The sequence below is a fragment of the Vulpes lagopus genome, chromosome 3 (assembly GCF_018345385.1).
Source record: "Vulpes lagopus strain Blue_001 chromosome 3, ASM1834538v1, whole genome shotgun sequence".
Lineage (NCBI taxonomy): Eukaryota > Metazoa > Chordata > Mammalia > Carnivora > Canidae > Vulpes > Vulpes lagopus.
In genome coordinates, this window is record NC_054826.1 from 138,398,823 (window position 1) to 138,420,698 (window position 21,876).

Genomic DNA, 21,876 nt, shown 5'->3' on the forward strand with positions numbered 1-21,876 from the left:
TTGCAGACCAACCTCTCAAAACAGCTTTGGTCAACTTGATTTGAACCAAGATGTGAATCACGTCTATTTCGGTGATATGCCAGCTAAAGGAAGGTGTGGTGACTGCAAAGGTCAATTAACTTATGTTTGTCCATTTAAAACCAGTTCCAAATAACCGTATGTTGCATCAGAAGTAGTCTTCCAATAGAAGTTTCTACTTGCACTCACTCAAAAAGTTTAAAATTCCCTAGAAAAGCTGTTTTTCTCTTTCTTGATATGATTATCATAATTCAATCCATAGAGAAGGAACTGGGTGGGAATATATTAACATTTCAATCCAGCTCAAAATAACTTAATACAATTATTTTCTACTTTCCATTCCAGGGGTGCCACTACTGTGCAACCTATGTGTAAATAAAAGCGTTTTATCTTAGGATATAAATTATGTCTTGTTGTAATTGGAAATTTCCCTAATTAATCTTCAGAGGAGACTGAATTCTTGCTTTGCTGTGTGTTATAGAGAGGACTGCAAGGCTTTTGCAGGAACCATGAACTCTGCCTTACAAGGGCACTTGGGGAGAGAGCACAGGCTTTGTAGAGAACCTGAAACACCAGAGTGCTGTTCAGCTTACATTCTAACTATTGGTTTAAGCAGAAACTTTTAACGTATTGATGGCTTAACAAATGTCACAAAGGAGAGCTTACAAAAGTGCGAACGATTTTGAAAATACATTTCTGTAAAAAAGAAAAAAAAGAAAAAACATTTCTGTGGCTCAGTGTTGGGAAACTCACGTTCCTGCCTTAGGTGCACCCCAGCTGAATATATATATATTGGGTAGCCTCTCAGGTGTGTCTTGAGATTTATAAATTATTTGGCATCCACAGATGTCACAAAACCATGTGAACTCAACGACGGCTAGGTGAGATATTTGTGGGACTAATTAACTGATTAGTTTTACTATTTTTTTCATAAGAACTGAATCCGAAGAAAAAGATTTTCTGTCCTTCTACACAGGTTCATGAATTCGTAAGAACTCTCCTTCTCTAAGATGTGGTCCCATGACAACCTCCGTACCCCAACTGTCTCATGCAGTGTTGTGAGAACTGCTAATTGGCAGATTCTCAACTCAAGAAGTGAAACCTTCCCACTCACACCCTTTCCTCTGTGTTCTGAAAAAAAAAAAAAAGTTTAAAGACAAAAGAGAAGGGCACAACCTCAGAAACATCACAACCCGGAGAGATCTGGTTTAATGCAAAGGACATCTTCAACAAATAGTGCAGTTCTTCCTCTCGAGCTGGCTCTTCTGGACATAGATCCAAGTGGGAGGTTTGTTCCATCTGATTTATTTCTGTAATTTCTCCTTTAAGAAAAATGGCCATTCTTCTCCAAAGCCACCGATCACCAGTCTATCATCCAATAGTCGTAAATAACCAAGCAGGACCCAAAACTCTGATCACAATCAGTGTTTTATTAACAGAAAGGAAAATTATATAGAGAAAGACAGCAAGAGCCTGACATCATCTAACTTTTGTGAAAAGCGAAGTATAAGATTTCTTTGTGCTCACTGTCATATACTTCAAAAAATGGCCATAACCTGGAGAGTTAATAAAAGATAAACTAAAAATCCAGAAGGAAGAGCCTGTGAAACTTGAAAGGCACCAACCAGATTGGATCAAGTATAAAATTATAAAGAGACTTCAGTACATTGATAACTCAAAATGCAAATTATAAAAGTCAGGGAAAACAGATTGCATAAAATTTTTATTATTTATTAGCAGTGCATTCTTCTACACTTTAAGATAGAACAAAATATCTTTTGGAAGGTAAACTATTTGTAACAAAATACATGTCAACAATTTTTATTTCTGGAGAATTACTTTGCTATATACTTTCTATATTATATATACATATACTTCTTGGTTTGTCTAAGTATCTCCATGTGTACAAATAACTTTAAGACATACACATGTAGATACATGACTAATATACCACACATAATTATGGAAAATTTATAGTAGTCAATTTTACAATCATTTTAATAGCTGCACACAAGTTAGTGTTCACAGAACAAAAACTGTCAATATGATTCCCTTTTCCCCACTTCAAGCATCATCTGAATTACTTTTCACTGATAATTTTTTAAAAATACTATCATCTTTCTATACAACTAACCAATCTATTTTTTACAGGAACTCATAATAAAATATTTTACTATTTCAGCTTTAGAAAAGGTAGACAATTTAATTCCACTTCCTTTAATTTTTGACTCCTAAGACCTACAATTCATTTTTTTCCGTCAGCTTAGTGCAATTACTTGGTACTGCAGTTACTGAAGTTTAAGTAATGAACCTGAGCCAAACAGTCATTCAAATGCCTTTTTGAAATGTAAAACACGAACGAGATGTTTTGCTGAAGCATGTATAACAGCCTCAAGGTACCCTCTCCTAATAAATAGATTATAAATAACTCAGTGGTTGAGAGTGAAGCACTTCATACGGATCCATTGACTGTGTGAGTAGTCCACTCTGACAATCAGGCACTGAAGCCTCCAGGCTTCCCAGGGCTACACTAAGATTACACTTCTCGCAAAAGGGCTGTGAGTACCTGCAAGGAGTCCCTTCGTTTTCACTGTCAGGTTTCTGATATGCTGGCTTGTGTGTTAGGTATTTATAATCTGTTTCAAACACATCTCCTTTGATCCAGAGAACTACTTAGCAGCATCTTTTTTCGGTTTTCTCTCTTCATTGATTTAAAAAACTGGTGCCAGACCATATGTGGTTACAGACAACAACCTCGTACCAAAAGCAGAATGTCCTAACTGCGTTAAGGGCTCTTGTGAGAGGAGGAAAGAAATAAAAGCATGTGGAATGTTGAGTCATTGAATAGAGCAAAACCGTGTTTTCAGCGCATCAGGAGAAAGATTCAATGAATTCGGATCTCCAACTGGATGTTAAATTTTGTGAAAGCCCCACAAGGATGCAAAACTAAATGGCTCAGTGACAAAAACAAAGGGAAAGGAAATGGTCTAACAAAGCCATATCAAACGATCGATCGTCCTCCTCTTGCCACAGATCAGCTTGGAAAAACTCAAAAGAATGAACTGATCTGCCATATTTATAGTGGGAACATAAAAATCACTTTCCAAAAGACTTCTCAAAAGAATGAACTGATCTGCCATATTTATAGTGGGACATAAAAATCACTTTCCAAAAACTTTCTCCCTTACTTTCTGTTAATAAAGAGGAATTATATATTCATTGTAGACAAAGCCATACTAAACAAATTCAAAATACAAATTTTTGGTAGCAAACAGCAAGAAATCTAAGTCAAAATATAGTCTAGTTTTTACATAATTTTATATATTTATAAATTTATCAAAATAGTCTTTTAAAGTTCACCATACATACATAATAATGTAACACTGTACATGTAAGTGTAATAACAAATGTATTACCGAAATACATTAAAAATAGTCTTTCAAAATACCAAATTCAACATTACAACTGTCTTAAAAAGTGTGGACATCACCATACACATAGTTTCAGTGCATTTGTAGTAGTCATTAGCCAGAGTTTTCTGGTTTCAAGTCTCTTGAAGGTCTTATGTTAGCGCTCTCCTGAATTTAAGGTGAGAAGGCAGAAAGACTCCTCCGACAAGCAGCTGCTTTCTCTCTACATTGCTCGTCCAGGTGAAGACACTGTGTGTAAGAGAGGGACGGCTTTCACCGGAGTGGCGGGGCCTTAGTAATGAACATATTCAGACTGAAGGGACTGTGTGGGGAGAGACATAAACCCGGGTTAAAGTCCATCACATACAAAACTTGTAACACATCCTGCTGCTTCCTCCTTCCACACACAAGGCAGTTTGGGTCTATTATATAAAAGATAAATGAAATAAACTAAGAAGACAATAGAAAGGGATGAAGACAATAGAAAGGGATGAAAAGAAGCATTTGCTAAAAATAAGACACTCAATTATGTGACACGATTGCAAGAAAACTGTATTTTAAAAGGCTGACGGTTTATTCAAAGCAGTTAAAAATTAAGTATTATTTGCAAATTGGTAGGTGGCACCAAACTCACTTCTAAGCTTTGTGCAATAATCTTGAGTTTGATTTCAAAAATATGAAATGACATTTGTAACTAAATTGAAGTTTATTAGAATATACTTTAAGATTATACATACTTTTTAATTGAATCCAATGCATATCAAATGTTGATGTTTCTAATGCAGTAGAATTAGCAGTCAGTTAAATAAATTCCTTAAGAAGGCTTGAACTTAATAAATGGCTTACAAATTCTTTCCATTTAGGGGGAGAGCATTACTAGCTTTGCAATTGAAGCTTAAGACCCAAAAGCATTTGTGCAGAAGAACCTTGCAGTCATAACATAAGAAATAGTGGACAGCTTTTGAGAAAAGTAAACACTGCAAATCCCTCCCACGTCATATTAAATATCACATGTAAAAGGAACATGATTGGGATATGTAATCAAGAATGCATTAATAATAGATATTAACCAAGAAAAGAAAAAGAAAGGTCAAAAAATTCCCAAATACTTCTTTTTGAGCAAACAGCAGTTAAAAAGAAGAAACACAAATTAGTCTGAACGTTACCAAATTCTTTTGCACAATTCTTCTAATCAAATACCTTCCAACAACAGTTACTCTATTTGCTGCTACATGTCCTTTTCTCCTCCCCCAATATTTCTTTTTCAAATTGATCTGCAGCATGGTATTAATAGGTCTTCTCGATTCTGAGACTAGTCCTTTTTGTTGATGGTAGACATTTCAATAAAAAAAAACAATCTCTCTGTTGTGCAAATAATCTACAAAAGGATTCAAACTATCTTTGTTCAGCTTCCAATCCCAATCCCAGTGAATTTTATATCCTACAGACAGCCATTTTCTAAGTATCTATCAACATTGTGAGTCAAAAAGTTACCAGCCTGGATCCCTGGGTGGCGCAGCGGTTTGGCGCCTGCCTTTGGCCCAGGGCGCGATCCTGGAGACCCGGGATCGAATCCCACATCGGGCTCCCGGTGCATGGAGCCTGCTTCTCCCTCTGCCTGTGTCTCTGCCTCTCTCTCTCTCTCTCTCTGTGACTATCATAAATAAATAAAAATTAAAAAAAAATTAAAAAAAAAAAAAGTTACCAGCCTGCCCTCAAAGGGTAAAAGCCCATGCTGTCATACAAACATAAAATGAAAAGACAAAGGTGTCAGCATTCAATAACGTGCATAGGGTAAGAGTAGCACTGTAGAGAAGCAAAGCATGAGGCAAAGAGTGGGAAGGGAAGGCTTGGGGAGGGGAGTGGTTCTTGAGGCTGCAAGTTTCAAGGAAGAATAAAACTCTTAAGAAGGAGAATAGTGTTAGGAGGAATGAGAAAAGTTGTCAAGTTGACTTTGTCACTACAGAATGTGGTTTATGCCACGGCTTCAGAACAGGGGAGATGATCAAGAAGGAACGCACTAGAATACAAGTATACCTGAGCTCACAGAGAGCATAAGGGGTAAGACTGAGAAAGTCCAGCAAAACTGGTCTAATGCCTTGAAGCCCACATACATTTAATGTGTAGGACCATCAGTTGCCATCCTAACAACAGAACTTAGAAGTGGCCTATCATTTTTCCAGCTGCTTTTTCCCAGTTTCTAAGTCTAGCAAGTAGACAGAGAGTGCAGGGTCATTGTGATCTCCTCCGCTGAAAGACTGCCAAGCCTGCATGCTACACATTGGCCAATGCTTTCCTAGGAATATTTAAATGTTGCTTTTGTTCCAATTAGAAAAGGTATCTGTGTTACCACTAACAGAAATTATGTAGTTCTCAGATTGCCGTAAATTTAGAACAAAGTTGCTTTTGCGAGCATCCCTAAAGTTCCATTCAATTCTCAATAGACAGATATAGCAAAAGAAAAGATACTAGGCAAGTGACTTTTGTTAAACTAACCTTCTCCCAGGATATTTTACATATGCAGCAATATATAGAGGGTAAATATGTATGTACCTATCTTTATTTATTTTATAGAATTACAATGTCCACTGAACTGGAAAACAGAAATAGTCTAGAATGATTTTAGGGATTTTTATCATTCATATGAAGTATATACTCATATTTGCCCTCTGGCAGAAGCCTTTCCCTACACACAGCAGAGGTCATAAACTCTGGCTGCTGTATAATCCAACCTACAGATACAGTTTAGCACGATCCCCACTGCTTCCCACCCAGTGTGCTCACTTAATGTTGCCTAACTGGCTCTGAGTCCTCCACAAACAAATAGACATGATTTGGCTGAGGAATGGACCTTCTGTCATGCTGATTAATTCATTCAACAAATAGTTATTAAACATCAATAACGCATCTGGCAGTAGGGGATGATTAAAAATAAGATACCAAAGCCCTTCCATGGTTTCTTTAATGTGGTATAAAGAAAGTGAAAAGAAATAATAGATCAGTAAAAAAGGGCTTAACAAATTATTCTGACATTAGCATTTCGTAGCAAATTAACTTCTTTTCAACTTCAATCTAAAACAAAAATCTTAATGGAAGTGGAGTTAGGGAAGAAAGAATTGTTAAAGTCTATGAGACATGTTCACTTGAAAAAAACCATAACTAGTATTTCAAGGCCTTTTCACCCGAGAAGCAATCATGCGGGAGGACAGTAACATTTAGATTTCACATGCTTCCATGATGCAGTTGTACAAGGGCCTCTGACTCATCTGTTACCTGTATCCTACAGTTACTAACAAATACCCCAGAAAACACAATAAACAGTTATTAGCACTGCTAATTTTTTTTGCACTGCTAATTTTTATAGCAAAGATGCAAATGCATTTTGTACTCCATAAACAGTATCATTACTGCTACTGATTTCATTATTCAGAAAATAGGTTAAGGTACAACTGTCTGAATTCTTAACAAACCAGATAGATTACTGAAGAGGTCGATTATTCTGGGAAGATACTTCTTGAGTATGTCCTATATCCAGGCACAGTTGTAAACCTTTTGTATGTTTAACTCATTATACACTCCAGACAATGCATTTTACAGATGAGGACAGCGAGGCCCAGAGTGGTGAAGTACTCTGCCCACGGTCACACAACAAGGAGCGGTAGAGCTTGAATCTGAGCCCCCACAGCCCAGTCTAGTTTGAAGCCCGAACACTTAGCTGCCACAGCATAACACCACAAGACACTTCTAGCTTTTGTCCTGTGATCACTTGCATAGTCAAGTGGACATTCTCTACCTCCCTAACATGGACAAGTAATGACCAGAAGCAGGGTATGATCCTAAGTGAGGAAAGAAATATGAAATTACAAAAAGAGAAAGCAAGCAATATTCATGATACTGTAAAGGAGATATAGGCATTTTAAAATGAAAAATCCTTTAAGGACCAAATCCAAAGTAAATTTCAGGAATATTCTAAAAATAAGTTTTCTTTATAAAAACACCCATGCTTAAGTATTCAGTTTAAAGTTTTAATTCTACTTGACCAATGCTTACCATTGTCATCAGAATTAATACCTGATGCATCTTAAATTTAAAAAAAAATCCAGGAATGACAATGGATATGGTTATGAAGGAAGTGGCACCTGAGGTGTAAATATTATTTTACAAGGTAGTGCTTATTTATATAATTCAGAGATTTTAATTTCTCAAGAAGAATATCCAAGTTCCTGAGCCAGTAAGTTTAACGGGTTATAGTGAGTTAAGACCAGATGAAGTTCATCATGAATATATGGTGTTTTTATAGTGTGAATACCATAAAACTAATAATACAGCAATATTCAGCCTGCAAAATAAGGATAAAATTACCTTACACTTGCAGCCCCCAAAATTTTTATGTCAAAATATAAGCTTCCATCAAGAAGTCTTGTTCCCTGAAAGCAGTTAGATTTGACATAAAACAAAGTGTTAGGTAAGGAGATCAAGACAATTTGTTCTGTTCTGGAAATTTGCTACTAATCTGTTTTGGCAGATGTAGGTAGTGACTTTAAAAATTTAGCTATTCTGGAGGTGTTTCTTTTTTAAACAGCCCAGTTACCTAATCATGGTAGAAAAATGTCTAATAATTATAGATATAAATACTGTGAGATGATTAATAAATACAACTATGTGGACTATCCAAAACAGGAAACGGTAAAGAATAATGAAAAATTTAGGTCTTTGCCCAGCAAATGAATGAAATGACGTCTTAATGTTCAAATACCTTAGACCAAAGGCCCCATGACCTGGAATGTTAGTTTCCTACTAGGTCAAAATCCTGATTCACAATTGCCATGTGCTTTTGTCACCCTGAATTTTTCTCTCCTGCATTTCTCCATCTTGCCTAATCCCTTAAGGAAGAAAAAGTAGTTTATGTAACTACCATTGGTTTGAGTCATAACTACAGAAGCAAGAAGCACCTTAAAAAGTGGTTTGTTTTCATGGCAAAGATAATTAAAAGAAAAAATATGTTTGGTAATGTGGTATCTTATTTTATATATAACTCCAGTGTTGAATTTTAATGAACAAATGGGGAAAAATAAACACTGAGGAATAATAAGTTGATCTATAACTGCCTCTGTACTCTGGGGTCTTTTATGTCTTTGCAATGAAGAGTTTCCAATTTTTGTATTGCTCGTAAGTTACCAACACACAATATGTGTGCATCAGTACCCATTTCCACAAATGTGGTTTCAAAATACTGAAAGTTTTTGTCTTTGCTAACATAATAATACTTTTCAAATAACACTAGTAGAGAAACATAGCTAGATAAGGTTTTACTGGCATCATATTAACACAAAAAGGCTAAGGTTTTTTATAAAGTCAGCTCTGAAAGAGGTGCAAACATTTTTCTATAGCTTTCTCTAAGCATTTCAGGGACTCCCAAGATTTAACAAGCCAATTTTGGTTAATTAAAATGCTATATAAAATACTCTTCACCTTCTTACCTAACTTTTAATAGATTCTTTCTTTTTTCTGAGTGAACTTAATCTCTGCTATTCAACAATCATTTAAAAAGCTCAATTGTTGGATGACAGATTGTTGTTGACACTCTACTTGACTCAGCCAACCATTCTTGAGTTTTTTCAGTTCATTTGAACATCAAAATTATATCAATGCAAGCCCAGTTAAAAATGCATTGTCTCTTATTTTAGTAAAGCCACATTGCTAGAAGAAAAAAAAAACACCTCTCAGATGACTGTATATTAAAGCTAAATCTGAAAATCTGCTTTCTGTTTTGTTACTGCTTCCTGTGCTAACGGTAATAAGGGGCTCCTAAGCACCCTAGCTCTTTGCTTCCCATTCATAGTCCTAGATATAGGATCCAATTTTTAGTTCAATAAATATTTATTAGGCACTCACTACACTTTGGAACCTGAGACAACAAAGATGCCTCCAAGAAGCTTAAAAGCCAGCAGAGGGAAGAGAGAATTACATACAGCTTAACTAGAATATGAGAGCAACAAGAAGGTGGGGACAGGGGGGCGGTGAACAAAGTCCCACAGGAGTCAAGAAGGATGGGTCAAAAGTGCTTTATCCAAAAGATAACTGTGGAGCCAGGCCAAGAATTATAAAACCAAGCAGAGATAAGGAAAAGCAGAGTGAACCATGTGTGCTAGGGTTTGGGTACGAGGCAGGATGTGGCGCTCTTGCACAGTGCCAGTCAGTATGCCGGAGAGAGAGACAGCTGGAGCTATATACAGCTGGAAAGAGATACAGCTGGAGAGACATGGGTGGGGAGGCACACGGTTAGAGAAGGGCCCCGAGCGGCAAACCAAGGGATCCTGACTGGACCCCACGGGCAAAGTAGAGCCAACAATTCAGAACACAGCAATGGTTTAATCAGCTATGTCTTAGAAATCTAGCACTGGTAGCAGTACAGAGAAAATATTAAAGATGAGAGATACTTAAGGCAGGAAGAAAATTTAACGGGCTATTCCAATAGTCCACGAAGACCTCAATTAGGGCAAGAGTGATGAGAACAGAAGAACAAACAACAAAAAAAATCAGACATCTCTGAGGGATGGCTAATAGGACTAAGTGGCTGGATGTGCAGAGGGAAAGGTAGTGGTAGGGTCACAGAAGATTCCAGATTTGTAGTTTGAATGATAATTACTAAGCCAGGAAACAAAAGGAAGAACAGGAAATTGAAGGAATGTGTTTTCTGTCCCAGGAAATGCCCACAGGAAGTCAGAAATGTAGATCCAACACCAAGGAGGTGATTACCCAGAGAAGTAGGCCAAGGTCAGAGCCTTGGGAAAAATCACAGAGGGGTGGGCAGAAGAAGACAAACAGGTAATGATTTAAGGGGAAGGGAGGAAAAGAAATGGGAAAATAGCATTCTAAAACTCAAAAGAGATGAAAAATAATAGACAAAAAAGGTGGTTGACATTGTCAAGTGCTACAGAAAGACTAAGAAGGAGGAGACCATCTGACCTGGCCTTACAGAAGTCAAGGGCAGCCTCTGGGAGAGACTCTCACCAGAATGGGAGGCCACCTCGCTTGCCCCAAGTTTGGCCACAAAGGAAACATTGTGAGAGGTGACAGGATGGAGGGAAGTGATTGGCGAGACCACTCTGACCGATTCGGATGCACCTGTTTGCAGGTGAGCAGTCAAATGGACGGTAAGAGACTGAAGACATAAAGGAGGAAGGACGTGGATGGAGCAACTCTCTAGAACAGTCCAGAAAGAATAGTACAGGTGGGTAGCGTGATGGGAAAATAGTAAAGATTCTTGTCACCTAAAAGAGAAGGAATAAAGCAGATACACTTTGTGGAAGAGAAGAGGACAGTTAAGGGAAATCACTCCTGATAAATTCTATGTTCTTGGTAGAACTCAAGGCAAAGTCAACAAAGGGTGGCTGTGTTGACAGAGAATGTTAAGAAGTTTTGGAATAGCCGGTGTGAGGAAGAGCAAGGGAGCCAAAATGAGATAATTAATTAAAGTACTATGATGAACACTGAAGGGCCAGGCAAATGAGAAATTCATTTGAAATGGAGTCAACTGGCAGCAAGGTAATGGCATTTTCGCCAGTAGTGCTTAGAAAGAGAGAGACTTGAAACAGACATGAAATGCTTGGATTGATCTTATTTTAGAGGCTGGCAGTGAAGTGGCTACAAAAAGAAGACCCAAGTGTAATGGAGAATGTCAGAAAGAGAAAGCAGAAAGGACTATGTGGGTCAGAGAGGACTGGGGAAGCAGGCAGGGAGCATGGGGAACGGTTAGTATGTGGAGTAAATGTCTAAGAGGAACCTTACCAGATTAAGGATACCAAAAGCAATGCTCTGAGCAATAAAAAGGTCAATGAGATGGATTTCCAAATAAAGAAAAATAAAGATCACTGGAGGAGTTAAGGAAGTTTAAAAGAGTAGCTGTGAGACTTTGACCAAGTCACTGCCTCTCTGAATCTTGATATTTTCATCTGTAAATTATGGACTAAATAAATAAGGTAATGTATATATGAAGCACCTAGTCCAATGCCCAGCACATTGGAGCTACTCACTAAGTCACTGATGATGAATGATGACAATAACGATTAGAAAAGTATCACAGTCATTGAGAATGTTGGCAATAGCCTGGTAGCTACAAAGGAAAGCCAAAGCCCTCAAGGAATGAAGATGAGTAAATGGTAGTGATGAGGACACCAAAGGAGTAGCAGATCACTGAGTGGAGTTTTCAAAGGAAAGGAGAGTCTAAAAACTGTCTAAGTCATCAGAACACAGCATTTTTTACCTCTTACCCATAAAGATTTGGGAGTCACCAGAGAGAAAGCAATTTGCACTTAAGTGGTGAATAAGGGAATTAGGTTGGAATAGGTCAACCTTATTTTGCTCACTTTCAGACGGACATGTTTTAATTTTCTCTTTTAGTTTAGTTTACTGCTTGCAGTTAATGTCTGTGTTCCCCACTACCTCCAAATTCATGTGTTGAAATTCTAACCTTCAGTATGATGATATTAGGAGCTTTTGGGAAGCAATGAGGTCATAAGAGTGGGGACTCTACAAATAGGATTAGTTTTCCTATAAATGTGGTCCAGAGAGCTCTCTCATCCTCACACAGCCATGCAAGGATTAAATGTCCATATATAGATATATTATGGTGGAATTGTAGAACTTCGAGGAAAGAGAGACAAAGCTTATAATGATTGGTTTTGCTCTTCAACCACAGAAGCTTCTTAAGCAAAGGATGACATCAGGAAACTAGTATCTTAAGATGATTCTGGCAGCAGCACAAGGACAGATAGAAGGGACCAGAAAAATGAGGGCAGGTAGGTGATCAATTAAGCTGGAAGATGCCCTCATGGAGCTTTTAGTCTAGTGGGAGACAATGGCCTACCTTCTTCCACTAAAACAATACTGTGCTCATAGTAAATGCTCATATACATATTAGATCATTTTTTTAATTGGACAAATCTTTACACATATATAAAAAGCTCTCTCTTTTGCTCCTGGCCAAATAAATAAATAAAGCAAGATTACAATAAGACTGTTTTCTATTGACTTAGCAGTATTATTGGTATCATGTGAAAAAGAAGGTATCAAACTAAGTTGAACAACCAAGGTAATTAGTAACTCTGATGTCATTGAGATTAAGGCAAGTTCTGTATTTGAAAGAGTCCTTTCAAATGAAGAGTCAAATACAGCTGATACGCTTGTACAGTAAATTAATGTAAACCACTATTTAACCCTGGAAACTGAAATTACCGTTAGCTCTATCTGCAAACACTGTGCGTACCTAACAGCTGACACGTAAATTTAAAGGCACCAACCAAACCACGCTGACCTCAAAACAATCTGATGCTTTGTCAAGAAACATTCTCTAGTCCCCTTAGAAAGGAGACAAAATACCAATGCTGAATAAATATCAAAGACGCAGTTCAAAGACGGAGCTCACGTTCTTGATATTATTAACATCCCTTAGCTGAAAATTCCATCAAATTTAAAGGAGTGCAACAACAAAGAGGGGGGGTGGGAACCACAGCAACTTAAACATACAGGGTTACAAAGATAGTACTAATCCTTGGTATTAAATAGAATACTTGATTAATCTTTGTGATTCAATATATTTAAAATCAGGACAGGATGACAGTTTTTAAAATGGAGAACAGGCAGAGGGGAAAGATATCAAGTTTAAATCAAGAAAAGCTATTAACATCCCATTGGAAATGGAAGCATTTTATTGGGAATGGATGTTCAAACAATCAATAAGTAGATCATCACTGTCATACAAACATTACTCCAAGGTAAAAATGTAGCAAGTTTAATGCACACGCCAATGATTCAGGTTTTCACCTCACTAGGGATTTTACCAAGCTGGATCTAATATTTTGATCTTATTCCAAATCATACTTTAAGAATCAGTAATTCCATAAAAAAATAAATACACACACACCACACACACACATATATACATATATATTTTTTTTTCCTAATGCCAGAACACAGAACTTAACTTATTCATTAGGCTACCAAGGTTGTTCTGGCTGGCACTGGTCAAATTTGAGATAAAGAAAGAGAACAAACTGGTGTTTGCCAGAGTACATGGAGTGGGGGGTGCGCAAAATGGGTAAAGCTGAGTGGGAGATACGGGCTTCCAGTTATAGAATAAGTAAGTCACAGGGATGAAAAGGACAGCATAGAGGGCACCCGGGTGCCTCAGTGGTTGAGCATCTATCTGCCTTTGGCTCAGGGTGATTCCGGGGTCCTGGGATCAAGTCCTGCATTGGGCTCCCCTTGGGAGTCTTGCCTCTCCCTATGCCTGCGTCTCTGCCTCTCTCTGTGTCTCTCATGAATAAATAAATAAAATCTTTTTTTTTTTTTAAAGCACAGCATAGGAATAGAGTTGATGGTGCTGTAATAGCATCGTATGGTGACAGATGGTAGCTACACTTGTGGCGAACACAGAAGAACACAGTAGAACGTATAGAGATGTTGAATCACTGTTGTATAACTGAAACTAATATAACATTGTATGTCAACTACACTTCAGTAAAGAAGAACTAGAGCCAACAATAATGTAAGTGTAAAGGGACAGAAATAATATTGGAGACAAAAATAAAACTGCCTTATGATTACCAAAAAACAAATAAATTTACAATGAAGAACTCATCTACAGAGTCTTCAGAACCAAAGAGCAGACTAACCAGCTGAGTGTAAACACGGCTGCACCCCATCACACAGGGAACTGCATTCAAGGCAATTTCAACTGTGGCATAAGAACGCTAGGGTAAAACAGCACATACACACACTACTTCATTTCAATTTTCCTCTCAACTGTAAACCAAAGGAACATTTTAAATTCCTTTCTGTCAGGCAGCCCCGGTGACTCAGCGGTTTAGCGCCGCCTTCAGCCCAGGGTGTGATCCCGGAGTCCCCATATCGAGTCCCACATCAGGCTCCCTGCACGGAGCCTGCTTCTCCCTCTGCCTGTGTCTCTCCCTTTCTCTCCCTCTCTGTGTCTGTCATGAATGAATGAATGAATGAATGAATGAATGAATGAATAAATAAATAAATAAATAAATAAATAAATAAATAAATAAATAAAATTCCTTTCTGTCTAGTACTATGTTAGTTAGAAACCATAAAATAGGGCAGCCTGGGTGGCTCAGTGGTTGAGCATCTGCCTTTGGCCCAGGGCATGATCCTGCAGTCCCAGGATTGAGTGCCACATGGGGCTCCCTGCGTGGAGCCTGCTTGTTCCTCTGCCTGTGTCTCTGCCTCTCCCTCTCTGTGCCTCTCATGAATAAATAAATAAAATGTTAAAAAAAAAATAGAAAGAAACCTAGAACTTTATGAAACTTTGTAGGCTGACACACAAAGAAAGTTTAAAAGTTGGAGACCAGTCTCATATATATAGACAACACGTAAGTAACAAATACAGATGCTCGGGTATATAATAGTAACAGTACATAAAGTGCTAACTATGCATCATGCCTAGGAATAGCGGTTAAAAAGGAAAACATTCGGTGGGTTCAATTTCTTGAGGAAAGCTTCAGAGAGTAGATGGAAGGTAGCATATCTCTTTTAAAATGAGATATTGGTGAAGAGGGCAGGGGGCTTTCAAGAAAGGGCTTTCCAGGGGTGCCTGGGTGGCTCAGTCGATTAAGCATCTGCCTTTGGCTCAAGTCATGATCCCACAGTCCTGGGATCGAGTCTCACATTGGACTCCCCTGCTCAAGGGAGTCTGTTTCTCCCTTTCCAAAGGCCAAGAGGTGGGCTGTAATGAGAACAATCTGGGGAAAGAGGACATGGGAATGGAAGTCCAGGGACAAGCAAGGTCAATGAGGTACAAAGATACAATAAGGGGACCGCTGATAGACAGCTGAAAGCTCAACAGAGGCATTCAGGATTAACGTTCTAGCACTAGGGGATCCTGGTCACTTTTGAACAGGTGAGTAACATGCTGAGATTGGTATATCTTAGCTGGCCAGGCTTTTTTTTTTTTTTTTTTTGCTGGCCAGGCTTTAAAGTGGGCTTAGCAAACCACAGCCCAGGGGTCAAATCCAACCCACCACCTGCTTCTGTCAATAAAGTTTCACTGAAACACAACCACACCATTTGTTTATGTATCGAGTTGAAGAGTTCGGACTACAAAGCCAAAAGATTCACTATGAGGCCCTTTACAGAAAGACCTTGTGCCCCTACTTACAGTATGAATTAATTAAGAGACTGAGTTATAGGAAGATCAATGAGGCTACAACAATAACAAAGATGAGAAAGCAGCAGAATAGAGGGAAATGGGAAAATTCTAAGAGACAATGAATGGCCTCACCGACATAACCGGCAACATCACCGTGAGAATATCTCTGGAAATGTCTGGAGACCAATACGTAAGAGTGAGTAACAAAGCTTAACAGAAGTTACTGCTTAGTAGCATAGTAATAAAATCACCAAAAAGATCTTAATAGGTGATGCCCAAAGCAGCTTTCAGAAGAACCTCATTATAGAGCAGCTTATTTATTTGTATATACCCTACAGATCAATACAACAAAAGCTTATTCTAAAAGGCTACTCCATATAGCAAAGATTAATGTGACCTGTTAATGTGACACTGAAGTGACAAAAAATTATTTGTAACCAATCTGACTCTATATATACATATATATAATATATATGTATTTTATATATATATATATATTAATATATTTATTTTATGGCAAAGCACATTATTTTTACAACTCCTCAAAAAGCTCAATTGTTGTAAAAAAAAGATGTTTACTAAGGACTATAATTTTTCTTTGGGTAGTTAAGTTTCCATTTGCAAAAATAAATACATCATTTAAAAATTAATAATAGGGCGCCTGGGTGGCTCAGTGGTCGAGCATCTGCCTTTGGCTCGGGTAGTGATCCTAGAGTCCCAGGACTGAATCTCACATCAGGCTCCCCTCAGGGAGGCTACTTCTAGAACCCTCTAACTCTCTCTGTGTGTCTCTCATGAATAAATAAATAAAATTTTTAAAAATTAAAATTAATAAATATATAGTGGATCTGTTGGTCATTCATGATCACTTAATAGCATCAATACTACTATGGGTAGTAAAACATGAAATAATTGATAAAATAAGCATAGCGTTTAGCCAAGGACACCTGCTGAGAGGTAGAGACGGAGGACGCAGATAGGGCTCAGACTAGTCTCCATGCCTTCAGGGTTTTTACCAAGAGCTGTCACACACAGACTGCTAGGATTATCTTCATCAAATCAGATCTGATCAAGTCACTCTGCTGACAAGATTCCGAGTTTGGAATCTGAACTGCGCCTCCCAGTTTGGCTTCAGCTTAACTTTATAGCCTCATCTACAGTAACCTCCCCTGTCTTTAGCTACACTGTAACACTCACTGCTCTTAAAAACAATAATAGCTGACAATTATTCAGCACCATCTGTATGCAACTGTGTAAACTACTTCATCCGATCTCAGTTAATCATCACAACCACCCTATTACAAAGATATTGGGATCATTACCACATAAGCTCCAAGGCCTCAGAGTAACACTAACTCCTTTCAAAGTACACAGCTCTATATCAAATTTATATAAAATGTAATATTTTGCATTCTTTATCTCTCATGGGTCCCATCAAATTGTATTAAGCTGCAGAGTACACATAACCTAGATCTGCCCCCTAATTATTATTATTATTCTCATTTTACTGAGGCTCAGAGAGATTAAATAATTTGCCAAAGTAGTCACTACAAGGAATTAGATAAAATTTGAACCTAGGTCTATCTGTCTTCAGTACATAAAAGTTTGCCTATAGCACAAGGCTGCACTTCTGTTCTTATGGTTCCCATTGCCTGCAATGACTATTTCTCCATTTCCTCCTATTTTCATCACTAGACTCCCAGCAGGCTCCCATTCACCCTCCAAAGCCCGACTAAAGTGTTACCCCTTCCTCACATCCTTCCTTGACCCTTTCTGCAAAGATGAGATATACCTTAGCTATCCTGGTATTTTAAACACCTACCACAATATATGAATGACATAATATAATCAAAAGCGTATGTTTTTTGGAGTCAAATGGACCCAGGTGCAAAATTATGCCTCTGCTACTTATTTGTGGTACAATCTAGGCCTAGGCCAAAATATTTAACCACTCAAACCCTTAAGTTCTTCATCTTTAAAATAGGGGCAATAACTCTTATCCCATCAAGTCATTTAAACACCCAACCATTCATATACCCATTCAAGAGATACTTAATGAGTGCCTACTGTATGCTAGTCACAGAGTATATGACTGTGGCACAGAAAACAGGTATAGTCCCTACCTTTAGGGAGCTGACAATCTGGTGAGGGATACAGGTAAGTGAACAGATGATTAAAATGCAGAGTGAGAAGACTACTGATTAAGACCACGGCAGGGCATAGAAGAGTTTATGGGAAAGGCATCACGACCAACCCCAGACTTCAGAGGTCAGGTAAGGACAGTGGAGATGAATAGCAATTCAACGGTAAGTCTCTTAAAAATAAAACAGAGCAAATATTCAAGACAGATACCTCAGGTAATTTGAACTTAATAAAATACTTCCACCCCACCCACACCATAATCACACGTCCCTCATTTCTTAAGCATTTGAAAACTCCTCTAGAATGTCAGGGAGGGAAAACTGACTTTTTTTTTCCTAACAATAAGTGGGTTAATAAAAATGAAACCCTGTGCACTGGCCTGGGCAATAGAAACCCAGAGACTCACAGAAGCGGCCATATAAATAAAAATAAAATCTGATTCTTTCTCCACATTCTGTCACAACCCTAAGAACTCCTTAACATTTGCTCTTGTTTTCTGTGTTAAAGCGTTTAATGACAGAACAAGGAAATCATTTTTACATTTTTCTGGGGGCTGAACTGCTGCATAAAGTGAGAGAGCAATTGCAGCTTTCAAAAGAGATGCTAATTGCAGCTTCTAAAATATTAGACTCCCTCTAAACACACGTCACCCTCAGCCCCTAGGAGTTTCTGGGTCTTTCTTAAAGGTGCTGGGAGGATATTGCCACACAGACTTCATTTCCTACCCAAGGATTTGAAACCATTTCTGTTGAGTGATTTATTCCTAGTTCTTGAGGGGCCTTCCCCCTCACATCTTAGGAAGCTCTGGAAAGACCACCACCATTATTTAGACCAGAGACCCACAGTTAGAAAAGCTCTATTGGACCCACCAAAGAAAACAATTCCCCACCTCCTGCTTTCTTCCACATAAAATGGGAATCTCCATCTTAATTTAGACTTTCTACCAGCAAGCTAGCAGGGGCAGGACTTGGGAGCCATCCTTCCCACAGAGGTTTTCTAGGTAAAGACAAAGGAGCGAGAGTCAGCTCTAAGAGACCTGCTACTTCTTACTTCCCGGGAGGGTGAGAAGGAGGAAAATGTTGTCGTGCTGGCAATTCTATTTATAAATGCTCCTCTTTACAATAAGATGACAAATTTAAGAGACAGAAGAGGTGAACAGCAGCAGCTGCCCACATAGACTATTACTTTAAATTTAATTATTGGAAAATCACTCTATTCGGGCCAGGAGAGGGATGAGGAGAAGGAGGAGATTTGAAGACAAATAACAAAATATAGAATGACACCAAAAACTAAGTTATATAAATATGGGGAGATCAACAATCACCTAACGAATACCCCCATATTTGAACCAGCCAAGAGGAAAACTGAGATCCAGAAAAAGTAGAATGTTATTCTCTATTAAGCTCCTAACACCTCTGGTACTCAGCTCCAAGTGTAGATTATACTAACTCTTTAGCCATGAAATCAGCGAGATATTTATATAATTATCTATATATCTATATGTGTAACACTTTTTCTGAAAACGAACAGATTTTGTACTCTGATCTAAAAATGGGCTGACCCACGATGTGACAATTCAACTCCTGGTAGGAAGCACAGGACTTTAAACCTTGTTATGAAAAGGTAAATTCTATTATTTTCCATCTAACCCCCTAGTTACTGAGATTTAAGTTTACTGATACACCTATACCCATAATATAGTGGGATCAGAGGCACTAAGGGGTGGAGTGCACTGGCCATTGCTTGGGGCCCTAATCTATACAGGAATCTAAAATAATGTTGAAAAACATCAAGAGCAATAAAATCTTATGGGGAAAATTATACAAGTGAGCCTTGAACAATGCATGGGTTGGGGGTGCCCATAAGATTTAACTGCGTGGGGCCACGCAGTTAAAAATCTGCATATAACTTTTGACTCCCCCCAAAACTTAACTAGTCTTAGCAAGGACATCAACAGCCAATTAACATGTTATATGTATTATATACTGTATTCTTACAATAAAGTAAAGTAGAAAAAATGAAATATTATTTGGAAAATCATTTGGAAGAGGAAACACACTGTACTGCATTTATTGAAAGAAATCAGTGTATAAGTGGACTCATGCGGTTCAAATCTGCGTTGCTCAAGGGCCAACTATATGTGCCAGAAAGGACAGTGTGTGGATGGAAGAGCGGGGGAAAAAAAACTTTGAAAAGAGTCTGGGGTAGGGATGGGTATGGTGATGAGTCCTATCAACACACACACAGGGGCATGTGCACACATAGGCACTGCATCCTCCCATTAGAAGAGGTGGTCCCTAACTACCATCTAAGGAAAGTGGGTCTCCTTAACTATTCCCATGGGGCTATTGTTCCCCAAGAAAGGCACACTGCCACCAGCAGTTCTCATCCCCTTTCTCCCCTGCAGAAATCAGACTCTTCCTGGACATCGGCTGAGATGTTTGAAGAGTATCAGGCATGAAGAAGTCCCAGGTCCCAGCCTTCCCAGGACACTGGAGCTGGCTTGCACCCTGACTGGAATCACTCCAATTCACGTTTCTTTGACCTATGAGTGATTTCTCCTTCCTATTTTGTCCCTGTTCTCTCACAACAAGACTCACATTCTCAGAGATCTCAGTTCCCTTTGAGGCAATCAAAATATGTGATTAAAGTGATTCATATCAGGGGGCGAACCAACAGATTTTACCTAACAGGGATTTCTGTTTAAAAGTGGGGCTTGGCAACACTAAATACTGAGCTCAAGGGTAAAATGTGTTTTGCGCTCTTTCATCCTGTCTCTAGAAGAGTGATGGCTAATTCTAAACATCTTCCTGATACTCTGCCTTCCTCTGCCCCTCCAGCCCAGACCCTGCCCTAGAAGCCTTCCTTATCAACACCTTCAGTTTGCCATTTTGTTAATTCTGGGGCAGTTCCCTGCAGGGGTGACGTACCCAGGGGCCTAATGGTTACTTCTAAGAAGATCCTGTTCATTCAGCACCTTCCACATTTAAATACTCCAAATTTTGTTCAATCCTATATGAAGTGGAAGAGCGGTGGTTCCTCACACCACCACAACCAAGCATAGATTGTCTCTCGTATGAATCAGCTCCTGGCTTTGCACCAGATATTCAAAGGGATTTGAAAACTTAACTGAAAAGTAACTGGAGTCAACAGTGTCCGTGATGAAGGGAATGAAAGCTGTTTCCCTTCAAAGAGAAATCACCTAAAAAGGAGTGGGAGGAGGAGGAGAAAAGAAGGAAGGAAGAAACCCCCAAGTTGAAACTTGGCATTTACTTGAAGAGGAGCCCGCAGAATGTACGTGCATAGACAGTTTCACAGCACAGAGGGAAGGCATCGCTCAGAAGGCTTCCTTGGCGCTATTAAATTTCTTTGGTGGCAGCCTTGGCTGGGAAGGCAAGGCACAGAAGTTGCATTCAGGGTTCTGAGGACCAAGAGGTGGTGTCTGCGAACTTACGGGGATTGAACGGCTCAGGAATCTCGCTGAGGAAGAAGAGAGGCCGGTGTAGGAGGGTCGGAGGATGGTGGGGTGCTCCTCTGTCTTGATGCTCTGGGGGTTCGGCTGGCTGCTCAGGGAGCTCCCACTGCTGCTGTTGCTTCTGCTGTACTGGTTGTTGTTGAGCTCAGGGTAATTTCTAGCAGGTGTTTGAGAGCTGCCGTTCAAGAGGTTGGTGAACGGGCTGGCTATGAAACCCGTCTTAGAGGACGAGGAGGCCTTTTTGTTCTCTGGCTCCTCTGTTGCAGCGTTCAAGTTCCCTAGAGAACTGGCTAGCCGGGAGTTTATGGAAAAGCTGAATGGAAAACACAGGTTGGGGGGAGGGGGACATAGACAACAATGTATACTCATGCAGAGTTCATGTTTCGAAAACACATAATTAGGACATGAGGGGAATGGGATGCAGACAATCTGATCAATGCAAATGGCGACAGAATGGTTTCTTTATCGCTCTTGGTGATATAATATGTGGCCTTGAGTTACACATGTTAACCTCCCTTCTAAGCAGTTAATTAAGACCCAAGAAGCTAGCTTAACCTCTCTGACCAGATGCTGAGATAGAACATCTGGGGGCTCTATGTGTCCTGAGGTAGAGAGTAAATGAAAATGGGAGAGTAAAAAGTAGACCTGTGTGTAAGATT

At 38.9% G+C, this 21,876-nt stretch overlaps 1 protein-coding gene across 9 annotated transcripts in view; it reads right to left on the reverse strand.

Moving 5' to 3' along the window:
* Positions 1-1,428: 1,428 nt before the first annotated feature.
* The window catches only part of CDC14A (cell division cycle 14A), a 182,880-nt gene continuing 162,432 nt past the window's right edge, over positions 1,429-21,876 (reverse strand). For 3 of the 9 annotated variants that reach the window (XM_041747780.1, XM_041747787.1, XM_041747786.1), the window contains one exon: positions 16,294-21,530. In XM_041747780.1, coding sequence (XP_041603714.1) covers positions 21,080-21,530 — 451 coding nt within the window. In that variant the 3' untranslated portion in view covers positions 16,294-21,079. Of the gene's footprint in view, positions 3,751-16,285; positions 21,531-21,876 lie in introns of those variants that run through there. The other 6 variants (XM_041747779.1, XM_041747781.1, XM_041747782.1 and 3 more) reach the window with 6 other exon arrangements.